General features: G+C 39.5%; 1 protein-coding gene across 2 annotated transcripts in view; it reads right to left on the reverse strand.

Annotated features, from left to right (window-relative positions):
• Window positions 1-12,362, reverse strand: part of nup50 (nucleoporin 50) — a 79,120-nt gene that overhangs the window by 9,953 nt on the left and 56,805 nt on the right. For both annotated transcript variants that reach the window (XM_078568334.1, XM_078568335.1), the window contains one exon: window positions 6,850-6,931. In XM_078568334.1, the coding sequence (XP_078424460.1) occupies window positions 6,850-6,931 (82 nt within the window). The remainder of the gene's footprint in view (window positions 1-6,849; window positions 6,932-12,362) is intronic.

Genomic DNA, 12,362 nt, shown 5'->3' on the forward strand with positions numbered 1-12,362 from the left:
TGTTTTTTTTATACACACAGCGAGTGATAGTGACCTGGAAGCAAAGATGATCACTGACTTCAAAAAAATAAATTGGACATGAACTTGAGGGAAATAAAGTTGCAGTGCTACAAGGATAGAGTGGTGGAATGGCACTGACCGGATTGCTCTACATAGCACTGGCATGAAGTCCATGGGTTGAATGGTCTTTAACTGCCCTAATGACTCTCTAACTGCTGGTTGCAGTTTGATATAACTGAGTGACTAGGTCGCTTGAGGGGACGCTTGAGGTCCCAAATGGGTATGGGACCAGGCAGAATGTATAGATTTAGTTTCACTAAGATGAACATTTGTGAACTGTTGACTTTTTATGCAATCCCGCAACTTGATGGTTACTTTTACTGGTAACAGCTTTTATTTCCAGATTTCAAAATGAAGTGAGTTCAAATTCTCCAATTGCCAAGTTGGGATTTGAACTCACCTTCTCTGGTCACAACTCCATTTTGATATCCGTAAATTTTCAGCTTCAAGGCTTCAGCTTGTCTCAAAAGCCTGGGCTACAACTGGATACATTTTCCCCAGAGCAGATTGAGCTTTCAACTACAGTGTATATGATGAGCATGTGAATTTTACAAAATTTCCTTGTTGGCAATTGTTGCAGTAACTGGAGCTGAAAGGTAGAAAAGTGTAACCTAATCCTTTAAGGACTTGAAGTTCTTTGCTTTTCCAAATGCCTTAAATGTCAAGTATGACCTTTATTTAAGTTTACTAACCAAAAACACCTGTGAGCAGTACGAGTGTGATTTCTTTTGTTAACTGTTACAAAAGAAAGCAGATTGCTTATATAGATTGAATTGCTATTCATTCAAGTTCAGGTTAAAACAACATTTTCCAGGCCTAAAACTGTTGTTACATATGAAGTGCTCCAGAGCAAGTTGAGTTATAATATGACTTATTTTTTTAAGATGCTAGTTGAGCTAAAAGATTAAGTGCCTGGGCTTGACAAGATACATCCCAGGAGCCCAAGAGAGATTACAAAGGAAATTGCAGGGGTGCCACAAATATTATAAGGCATCATTGCTAATGTGTGCCAGAGGACTGGAGAATGCACAATGTAGTAGCCCTTTCAAAAAAAGGTTAATCCAAGTATCAACAGGCCTATTAGCTTAACATCTGTGGTAAGGAAAATGTTAGCACCATTTAAAAAAAAACTCGCTCATGGTTTGTGGGCGCGTTGCTGGCAAAATCAGTATTTATTGGTTATCTCCAATTGCTTAAGTAATTGATAATGAGCCACCTCCTTGAACTGCTGTTAATCCATATTTATAGAAGATAGACCCACAATGCTGTTAGGAGGGTAGTCCAAGATTTTGACCCAGTGATGAAGGAATGGTGATGTATTTCAAAGTCAGGGTGATGTAACACTCAGAGGGGAACTTGTTGGCTGTGTTTCCACACACTTGCTGCCCTTATCCTTCTAGGCTGTATGTTTGGAAGGTGCTGAAGAAGCCTTGCCAAATTGCTGCAGTGCATCTTGTAGATCGTACACACTGCAGCTATGGTGCTTCAGCAGCGAAGGGAGGGAATGTTTAAGGTGGTGAACAGGATACCAATCAAACAGGCTGTTTTGCTTGGAAGCAGCTCAACATCACCTAGGACAAGTGGAGAGTATTCCATTACATGGAGGGAGGGTCATTGATGAAGCAGCTGAAGGTGGTTGGGCCTAGTATACTGTCCTGAGGAAATCCTGCAGCTAAGTCATTGACCTCCAATAACCACAACCATCTTCCTTTGTGCTAAGTGTGACTTCCATCCAATGGGCAATTTTCCTCCCAATTCCCATTGACTTCAATTGAATTCAATTTTTTCCATGACGCCATACTTAGACAATTGTTGCTGGGATGTTAAAAGGCAGTTTCTCATCTCTGGAATTCAGCTCTTAAGCCCATATATGGACCGATAACAAGCTCTGGAGTAAATGGTCCTGACAAAACCCAAACCGAGTTTCAGCGATCAGATTATCGGTAAGTTTGTGCTGCTTGATAGCACTGTCACTGACACTTTTCATCGCATTTCTGATTACTGAGAGTAAGCTGATGGGCAGTAATTAGCTGGATTGGATTTGTCCTTTCTGTGTAAAAAGGCAATTTTTCACTTTGTCGGTTATGTGTCAATGTTGTAGCTGTACTGTAACAGCTTGGCTAGAGATGAGACTAGCTCTGAAGCACAAGTCTTCAGAATTGCAGTCAGGATATTGTTGGGACCCACTCATACCCAGTATGCTCTGCCATTTCTTGATATCATGTGGAGTGAATTGAATTTATTGAAGACTGGCTAGTGTGATAATGGGGAACTTAGGAGAAGGCAGAGATGGATCATCCACAACACTTCTGGCTGAAGATGATCGCAAACATTTCAACCTTGTCTTTTGTATGGGTTTAGTTATCACTGAAGATGTTTATGCAGCCTCCTCCCCTTGGTTGTTTAGTTGTTCACCAATATTCACAATTAGGTGTGGCAGCTTTGATCCGATCCATTGGTTGTGGGACTGCATAGCTGTGTCATGCTGCTTCTGATGTTTCGAACGCATGTAGTCCTGCCTTTGTGGCTTTCCCCATGGTGAGACCTTATTTTTAGATGCACCTTGTGCTGCTTCTGGCATGCGATTCTCCACTCTTCATTGAGCCAATCACTTGGCTTGATGGTAATGGTAGAATGAGGGATATGCTGGGCCATGGAGGTTACAGACTGTGGTTGAATACAATTCTGCTGCTGCAAATGGCCCATTGCACCTGACAGATGCCTGGTGTTAATTTGCCAGATCTGCTCGGAATCTATCCCATTTAGCACAGTGATGGTACTACACAACACAGTCGATGGTATCCTCAGTAAGAAATGCACAAACATAAGAATTAGGAGGAGTAGGCCACTCGAGTCTGCTCTGCCATTCAATAAGATCATGGTTGATCTGATTGTAACCTCAACCCCGCATTCCTGCCTACATTAGATAACCTTTCACCCCTCTGTTAATCAAGAACCTATTGAGCTCTGCCTTAAAAATATTTAAAGACTCTGCTTCCACCGCCTTTTGAGGAGAGTTTCTCCTCATCTCTGTCTTAAATGAGTGACCCCTTATTTTTAAACAGTGACCCCTAGTTCTAGATTCTCCCACTAGAGGAAACATCCTCTCCACATCCACCCTGTCAAGACCCCTCAGGATCTTAAAGGTTTCAATCAAGTCACCTCTTACTCTTCTAAACTCCAGTGAATGCAAGCCTAACCCGTCCGTCCAACCTTTCCGCATAAGACAACCCGCCCATTCCTGGTATTAGTCTAGTAAACCTTCTTTGAACTGCTTTTAACGCATTTACATCTTTCCTTAAATAAGGAGACCAGTACTGTACACAATACTCCAGATGTGGCCTCTCACCAGTGCCCTGTACAACTGAAACAAAACTTCCCTACTTTTGTAGTCAATTCTCCTCACAACAAACAATAAAATTGTTAGCTTTCCTAATTACTTACCATACCTGCATACGAGCCTTTTGTGATTCATGCACTACGACACCCAGATCCCTCTAAATCTCAAAGCTCTACAATCTCTCACCATTTAGATAATGAAGCTTCTTCTTTATTCTTCCTGCCAGAATGGACAATTTCACATTTGCCCACATTGTACTCCATTTGCCAGATCTTTGCCCACTCACTTAACCCATGTACCTTTGTAGTCTCTTTCTGTCCTCTTCACAATTTACTTTCCTACCTATCTTTGTGTCATCAGCAAATTTAGCAACCATTCCTTTGGTCCCTTCATCCAAGTCATTTATATAAATTGTAAAAAGTCGAGGTCCCAGCACTGATCCCTGAGGCACACCACTCGTCACATCCTGCCAATCTGAAAACGATCCATTTATGCCAACCCTGCTTCGTTAGCTAGCTAATCTTCTAACCATGCCAATATGTTACCCCCTACACCATAAGCTGTTATTTTCCACAATAAACTTTGATCTGGCACCTTATCAAATGCCTTCTGGAAGTTTAAGTATAGTACATCCAATGGTTCTGCTTTATCCAATTGTGACTCCTTCAAAGTACTCCAATAAATTGGTTAAACATAATTTCCCTTTCACAAAACCCTATTGGCCCTGCCTGACTGCATTGATTTTTTTTTAAGTGCTCTGCCAAAACATCTTTATTAATAGCTTCTAACAGATGCCAGATGTTAGGCTAACTAGCCTATAGTTTCCTGCTTTCTATCTCCCCTCCCTTTTTGAATAACAGAGTTACTTGTTATTTTTCAAATCTAATGAAACCTTCCAACTTGGGAATTTTGGAAAATTAAAACCAACGCATCAACTATCTCACTAGCCACTTCTTTCAAGACCTTAGGGTGAAGGCCATCCAGACCTGGGGATTTGTCAGCCCGCAGGTAACAGGTAGATTGGTGAGGTTGACAACAAGTAGAATTTTCCATGTTAATTCCTTCACCAGCTGCTGCAAGCAAAGTCTGGCAACTATGCACTTCAGGACTTAGCCAACAGCGGTGCTAACAAGCCACTCTTAGTGACTGACATTGAAGTCCCCCACACAAAACATTCAATGTCTTCGCTGCCCTCAGTACTTCGTTTAAGTGAAGAACTGATTGAGGGAGTACAGCAGATGGTGATCAGCAGGAGGATTCCTTGACCATGTTTGATCCGATTCCTTCAGACTTCATAGGGTCTGGGATCAGGAGTCAATGTTGAGATCTCTCAAAGCCACTTCTTCCTAAGTGAATACCATTGTGCTACAATCTCTGCCAATGGACATACCTCGGGATGGAGGAGTCTGGGATATTGCCTGAAAATATGATTCTGTAATGATGACTGACTGAAAAGACTGTTGCTTGACTACTCTGAGATAGCTCTCCCAATTTTGTATTATCCCCAGAACATTAGGATTCTGCAGGTTTGACTGCGTCGAGCATGCCTTTATTGTGCCCCATGCCTATGTCTGTGCCAGATGGCCCTTCAGATTTTGTTTCTATACTCTGTCATAGCAGCCAAATACAAATGAATGGCTTTCCAGGACATTCCAGAGGGGAGCTAAGAGTCAATACATTGCTGTCGCTGTGAGTGTGTAATCACAGAGGCTAGGCCAGGGAAGGACAACAAGATTTTCAGCAAAAGGATATTAGTGAACCAGATCTGTTCTTACGACAATCTGGCAGCTTCATGGTCACCATTATTTATTTAATTAATTGAAATAAATTCCCCAGCTGCTGTGGGATTTGAACCCATGCCTCCAGATCATTAGACCACGTGTCTGGATTATCAGTTCAATAATATAACCATCATGTGACAGTGTCTGTACCATGAAATGATCACATATCTAGATAAAAACAAACTAAAAGTAGCCCACACTGATTTCAAAAGGGATGATTGTGCTCAACAAATGTCATAGAATTCTGAGTGGTAACCGACATGATAGATGGGGAAAATGCAGTCAATGTAATTAAATTTCAGAAAACCTTTTGTAAAGGTACCACTGTAGAAAATTAAGATGCATGAAATGAGGGGAAGATAAGAAACTGCATTGAAAATTAGTTAGGACAGAGTTAAAAGAGTTAGAGTGTGGTTGGAAATAAGTAGTTGTGCCCAACAGGGTAGAGCCCTTCTATTAACTGTGCACAATGATTTTGTTATAGGCTGATAGTGGTGGCATGATTTGCACATGATATAGTTATTTCTTTACAATGCCAAAGGAATAGTGCAAAGAGATGAGAGAATGGGCTTAGAAAGAGGCAGATGATATTCAATGTCTGTGACTGTGAGGTGACAAACTTTGTTTAAAATGTAGTAAAAAAGTAGTTTAAAAAAGTAAAAACTACAATGAAGAGGGCTTGGTGACATAGAAGAACAGAGATCGGGTACACATTCACTGGGAGCAGCACATCAGGTTGCTAAAGCTGTAATAAAGGCCAATAGAATTATTGGTTTTACATCAAGTAGTATAGAATATAAAAGCCAAGAGTTAATGATAAGCCTGTACATAACATTAGTAAGTTCACAGAGTGCTGAGAGAAGTATTTGGATTGACACTATAAGGAGAATACAACATACATTCACTAGGATGCTGTCTGATATGAGGAAGTACAATTACAAAATGAAAACATGTGAAAATTGGGTCTTCTTTCATTAGAAAGGTACAGATAACAAGGTGATATGATATGTGTTTAAAATTGTGAAAGAATTAGACATGGCAGATGGAAGTAGACTGATTCTTGCAGTTGAAGGGTCCAGATGAGAGGCTGTAGATAAAATACACAACTTAAGATTTAGAACAGAGAGGGCAGGAGACACTGCTTTATACAGAGGGTTGGTTGTGAGGAAGTGGAACTCATTTCCAGAATGAGCAAGGCAGAAACGGTCAACATTAAAGATTAGACAGGTGGATGAAAGAAAAGGAGTTGAAGTGATATGGAAACATCATAGATAAATGCTTACGTGGAGGATAAATGCAGACACTGACTAAATAGGCCAAAAGGTCCGTTTTCGTCCTGTAACGTCTATGCATTTCTACGTATAGGAAGAAAATTAAAGCAGTAAGATTACATATAGCAGAGTGAGATATTGCTCGACTGTGCAGAGTTCAAATGTATTTGAAAGGAGAATTCATTTTGTGTTTTTCCCTTTGTGGAATGCAGGCAATTTTGACTTATATATTTGGAGCATGAACCAATGAAAAAAAAGTGAAGCTTCAGTGCAGAAGATTATTAAAATCCAGAAAACTATTCATTACTAAGTATGAAAGATGAATGAAGTAGGTATCAGTGACAATTAAATTTCTTTGGAACTCGTTTTAACAATATTTCAGAATAAAATTACATACTTCTTGGAAAAGATTGCATCATCCTCTTTGATTTCATTCACAATTGGTTTGGGAGGTTCTTCATTCTCTTCATCTTTTTCAACTACAATTGGAAAAAGCAAGAGTTTAGAATGTGAAGACAATGGAACATAATGGTTTTGAAAAGTAGAAAAAAAAATGACCAAGTAGATTGGTACTAGCATGTCGGATCCAATGGCCTTCTTCTGTGCAAAATCTCCAAGATAAATATGCAACTGGGCTGTTATTTCACACTATTAATGATTTCAGAATTCAGTTTTGCCGCATGATAATTAATTGGTGCGATTAATAGTCTAAACGCATTCTCTCTACCTTTTAGTATAAGGGTCATGGCTGAAAAGTAAATGTATAAAATGGCTCGAATCACCAATGGTAGGAATAGTGTGTTCTACATATGGCTCTGGGCAAGATGTGGCTCTCTGCTAACCAAGACCATCATAAAATGGCAATTTAAAAAATTTATTTACAGGAAGAGGCCGTCACTGGTAAGGCCAGCATTTATTGTCCATCTCAGCAACATCTGATTGGATTTTGTGAGCAAACAACATTTAACTTTTAAATCTCAATATTCTTAAAAACAATCTGAAAGATCATTACATCAACAACTTGCATTTATTTATCAATTTTAATGCAAAAAATGATCCAAGGTGCTTCACAGATGTGAAAAAGGGAAGAGGCTGGTGTAATGGGCAGACACATGGCAGATGAAATTCAATGCAGATGTCTGTGATGTGATAGATTTTGGTAGCATTGTGATCTCAAGGGAGACCATTAACATTTAAAGAAGAAATCTCAACTCCCAGTTATTAACTGGAAGAAATTACGCCACAAGACTTCATATTTTAAACAAAAACTTAATGCTGCACAAGAATTAAACATACCAAGTACTAATTTAAGCACTACATTTTGTAAACCATTATTTAAGCCTGAAAATCTCAGCAGGACACTTCCTGTTCTATTTTTATTTCCATCCTATACATTACAGGATCTTGAGGGTTCCATCACTTTTTCTGAATCCAAACCAGGACGCAAATTGACTATCCTCCACTTCTCAGTCTGGCACTTAAGACTTTTGTGAGGATTCCACTACCGATCTCTTTCACCGGCCTTACCAGCAGATCTGATTATTTTAATTCCTTATGCACCTGGACTCTTCATTCCGAACACAGGCCTCACTCAGTATTCCTACTTAGTGATTCTAGATCAGGAACACCCCTGATTCCTAATGGCCTCCATGTTCCTTGTTCTGGCAGCAGGCAGATAGGCGATTGTCTTTTCATAGCCTTCCAAGCTGACTCATTTTGTTTCTGTGAGGAAAACATACAGATAAACCCCACACAAAAGGAGAGTTCCCTGCATAGCTCAGCTCTATAACAGTATGGCAAACCTGGGAAGTTCCAAACAGAAATTTAAACTAATTCTCTTTGACCTTCAAACCAACCCTTTGATTCTGGGATCCACATGAATAATTTATACCCCATTGCAAATAACGGCCCTCTTATTAGCCTTACTAGTTTCATCAAGAAACCCAGTGTTCATAAGTTGCTTTTAGATTTCTTTTTTTATCTAGGGAGCCTACATTAATAACAAACCACACCCCCCCGTCCCTGGTTTACACTTCAACTTTAAAGCATTTTGACATGTCTTGAGAGAATCCAGGTGGATCTAAAGAAGCCATTATAATCCTAGGTGTGAATACCTTTGACCATCATCCCAGCAACACAAAAAGACTTCCCCTTTGAACTGTAATTATCCCAAGTCTGTTTGAATTGCACTTATTTCAGAGTTATTTACCAGTTTCCCAAATCAGGTGCTTACATAATTTTATTTAAAAGCTTCAATTCTAAAAGTTTTACTCAAAAAACATATGAATAATGAATTAGACATTTTCATGTCAGTGGCAATAATGCAGAGACAATCCAAGCTAAATGGTCAATTGTAAAAAGGGGCATGAGAACAGAGCCATTTGGGATTATTTTTTGCATAAATCTTTCAAGGTGAAGACAGATTAATAAAGCAGTTAAGAGAGAACATGGAATTCCAGGCTTTATTAAAAAAGAGACAGAGCACACAAACCAGGAAATTATGCCAAACTTTTATAAAACACTAGTTCAGTTCCAGCTAGAGGATTTCATCCAAATCTGGCCACCACACCGTAGGAAGGGTGTAAAGGGGCTTTGGAAAGAGTGCAGAAGAGTACAGATGAGATTACCCTGAATGGCTCTGGGGATGAGAGATTATGACTGGAGAAGCTGCAGCTGCTCTCCTCAGAGAAAAGGAGGCTAAGAGGCATTTAAAATCATGAACATTCGAGTGAATAAAAAAGCTGTTCAATAGTTGAGGATTCGAGGACCAGGGGACAGATTTAAAGGTGATTGGCAAAAGAACCAGAGGTGGCATTATAAAAATTGTTTTACCCAACAAGCAATTAAGATTTGGAATGCACTGCCTAACAGGGTGGTGAAAACAGATTCGATTCCTTGCCTTCTGAAGGGAATTAGATATATGAAGAAGAAAAAATCAGGAATATGGGGAAAGAGCCAGAGTGTGGAACCAAATGGCTTTTTGAAAGACCTGGTGCAGATTCGATGGGCTGAATTACCTCCTTCTGCACTTCACTACTAAGATGCGAGGGGTTGATCAAAAGCTTTGCCAAAGGTGCAGACTTTTAGGAGGGCCTTAAAGGAAGAGTAGGTGGAAAGGTTTAGGGAGGGAATTCCAGAGCATGGGGGCCTAGATGGATAAAATTCATGGTCAGCAGTGAACATAAGAGTGATAAGAAAATGGCAGTTTTAATAATATAGTTATAATAAAGTAGTTTTGAAAATATAGAAAATGCTGGAAATAGTTAAGAGAAACGCTGAGACTGTGCTTTCTCAGCAATGACGTTTTTCGCTCTTATCTCCTGAACTCAGGACGAAGACACAACACGGTCAATTGTCCATTGTTCTCAAGGGAATGTTATGTAGATCACATAACTCCTTCTGGCACAGGCTTCATGTAAACATGCCTGCTAAAATAGATCCTTGTGCCCACTAAGTAACCGGGAAACAAGAGGCTGGGAAAGGTGTCTACATTGGGCATCTGTCCCTTTTGATTGGACAATTGAACAAGAAGACATGACTGAATTGAGTGATTGACATAAGCCACTCACTAGCCCCATAGCACTAAAACAAATAAAAACAGAAAATGTTGGACTCAACAGGTCTGGCAGCATCTGTGGAGAGAGAAAGAGAGTTAACGCTTCGAGTCTAATGACTCTTTTTCAAAGAAAAAAATCACTTTGGACAGAGGGCAGCTTTTCGAATTGCATCCATGCTGGTTTCAATACTCTAGTCACCTCAAGATGACCAAGAACAGAAAAGACTGACAATTCGCTTCATCCTTCCTTTCATCTGATAAATCGTTTCATCTGTTGCGCGTCATATGTCTTTCCTGTCTATTTCACTTATGTATCATAAACTGTTCTTAATAAACTGCTTTAAACCACTGCTGTGATCTTGGACCGCGCCCCTCCCTCCTTCTGGGCAATCTGTGACTCTTGGACCAAAATCTGAGCGAAGGATGCTTGAGGCCAGAGTCAAACAGATATTTTTGGGAGGTGGGGGCCATACAGTTGGAGGAGATTATAGAAACTGGGGCGGGGGGCTGAACCATGAAGGGATTTAAACAAGAGGATGAGAATTTTAATGAGGCACTGGGGACTAAGAGCCTATGAACCAGCAGAAGATGGGTTAATTCTTAAGTAAACTCATTTCTTAAAGAGTACATTCGCCCCTTTATTGAAAACAATTGTTCATACAAACATTGGTTACATAGACAGCTACTGCTTCCATAATAAAAACAGAAAATGCTGGAAAAACTCAGGTGTAGCAGCATCTGTGGAGAGAGAAACAGAGTTAACGTTTTGCGTCTGTATGACTCTTCTCTCTGAAGAAAACGTTAACTCTGTTTCTCTCTCCACACCTGAGTTTTTCCAGCATTTTCTGTTTTTATTTCAGACTTCCAGCATCCGCAGTATTTTGTTTTTATGCTCTTAGCTACTGCTTCCACTTCAGACTAATTTGCAAAATCGAATTCACAAGAACAAATGTTATAAATAAATAAATGCAAATCAACTGCAGTAGAATGAAAGTCCTTACACTATATACCTACAATGACCTTCAATCAATCTTACCCTACTTTTTAAATGAAGAAGCAAAATTGGTCACAATGCGTTGGCCATGTAAGTCATATCGGACAGTAAAATGCAAAGCTTTACAGTGGCCCAAGGAGATTTATTTTATTAGATCATTTTGTGTAAATCTATAGAAATGACAGTCGATCATAGTAATCAGAAGTACCAAAATCATTAATTCCATGGCTCATACTGGATAAAATTGATTGAACTGCCGTCATTCAGGACAATTTCACGGGTAATGTGAAATCACTTATTCTAATGGGGTGGAAATGAGTACAGTGCAAACTTCATTAAAGTGCAATAGTGTCCTGAAGCATTTCAAGAGCTTTAGTAATTTCAAAAGTTTTCTCAGGATTATCTATTGTTTCTGATGTTACAGATCCTTGAATGCATATTTGAGCAAAGCTGTTTAACCCTAGTTCTATTTTGCATTTAATTAGAAGAGCTGATCAACAGTTTGTAAATCAATAAGGGCTGCATGGTACAATTTTATTCGGCTAAAAATAAACTCACTACATTGAAATTTGATGTTCACATCTGAGCAACATTTTTTATAAAGCAAGACAATTAAAAGGCTGACAGACTCAATAACTGCCTGTAGGAATAACTGTGGGAAGTATTTCAGAATTAAATTACATCCCCGATTTATAATTTATCAAGAGTGTATGGCCAAGACTCACTGCAGTATCAGATACTTTGGGAAATATTCTCCTTTGCTGATAGTATCAAAATGCCACAACTGCAATAGTATAATTGCTTAAACATAGGTCTTTCCTGCAGAAATATAAATCAGCAAAGCCTAATTCTTCCAATGCAGGTGCTTGCAAATGTATCGTTCAGGGCTACACAGTATGTACGGCACAGAAATAGGCCACTTGGCCCAACAGGTACATGATGTTTCTGCTTTTACATGAGCCTCCTCCCATTCTTCTTCATCTAAAATCCATTATCATCTTTAATATTGCTGAAAAAAAAGACATGCTGTCAAAGCTTTTCATCTTGCATTCATTAGGACAATTTGCAAGAATACCTATAGTAAAGGAACAACAATTTACACTGCACGAGAAGAGAGTGCTGATTAGTTGGCAAGTGGGCCTTGATTGGTTGAGGTGTTGCCATGGAGAATGCACCAGGGAACAGTTAACTGTCAAGCTTTTGTTCAAATTCAAATTGGGCATGTTGACTCTGATTGGTCAAGGCATTGTCATGGGGCATGAACTAGAGAATGGCTGACCCCAAACTTTTCAGTTGAAAAGGTGCAATGAGTGAACATACTCCTGTCTGCAAAGGACAGGGCCGTGTGTGTGAACATGTA

Source organism: Cetorhinus maximus, chromosome 22 (genome assembly GCF_964194155.1).
Source record: "Cetorhinus maximus chromosome 22, sCetMax3.hap1.1, whole genome shotgun sequence".
NCBI classification, from domain to species: domain Eukaryota; kingdom Metazoa; phylum Chordata; class Chondrichthyes; order Lamniformes; family Cetorhinidae; genus Cetorhinus; species Cetorhinus maximus.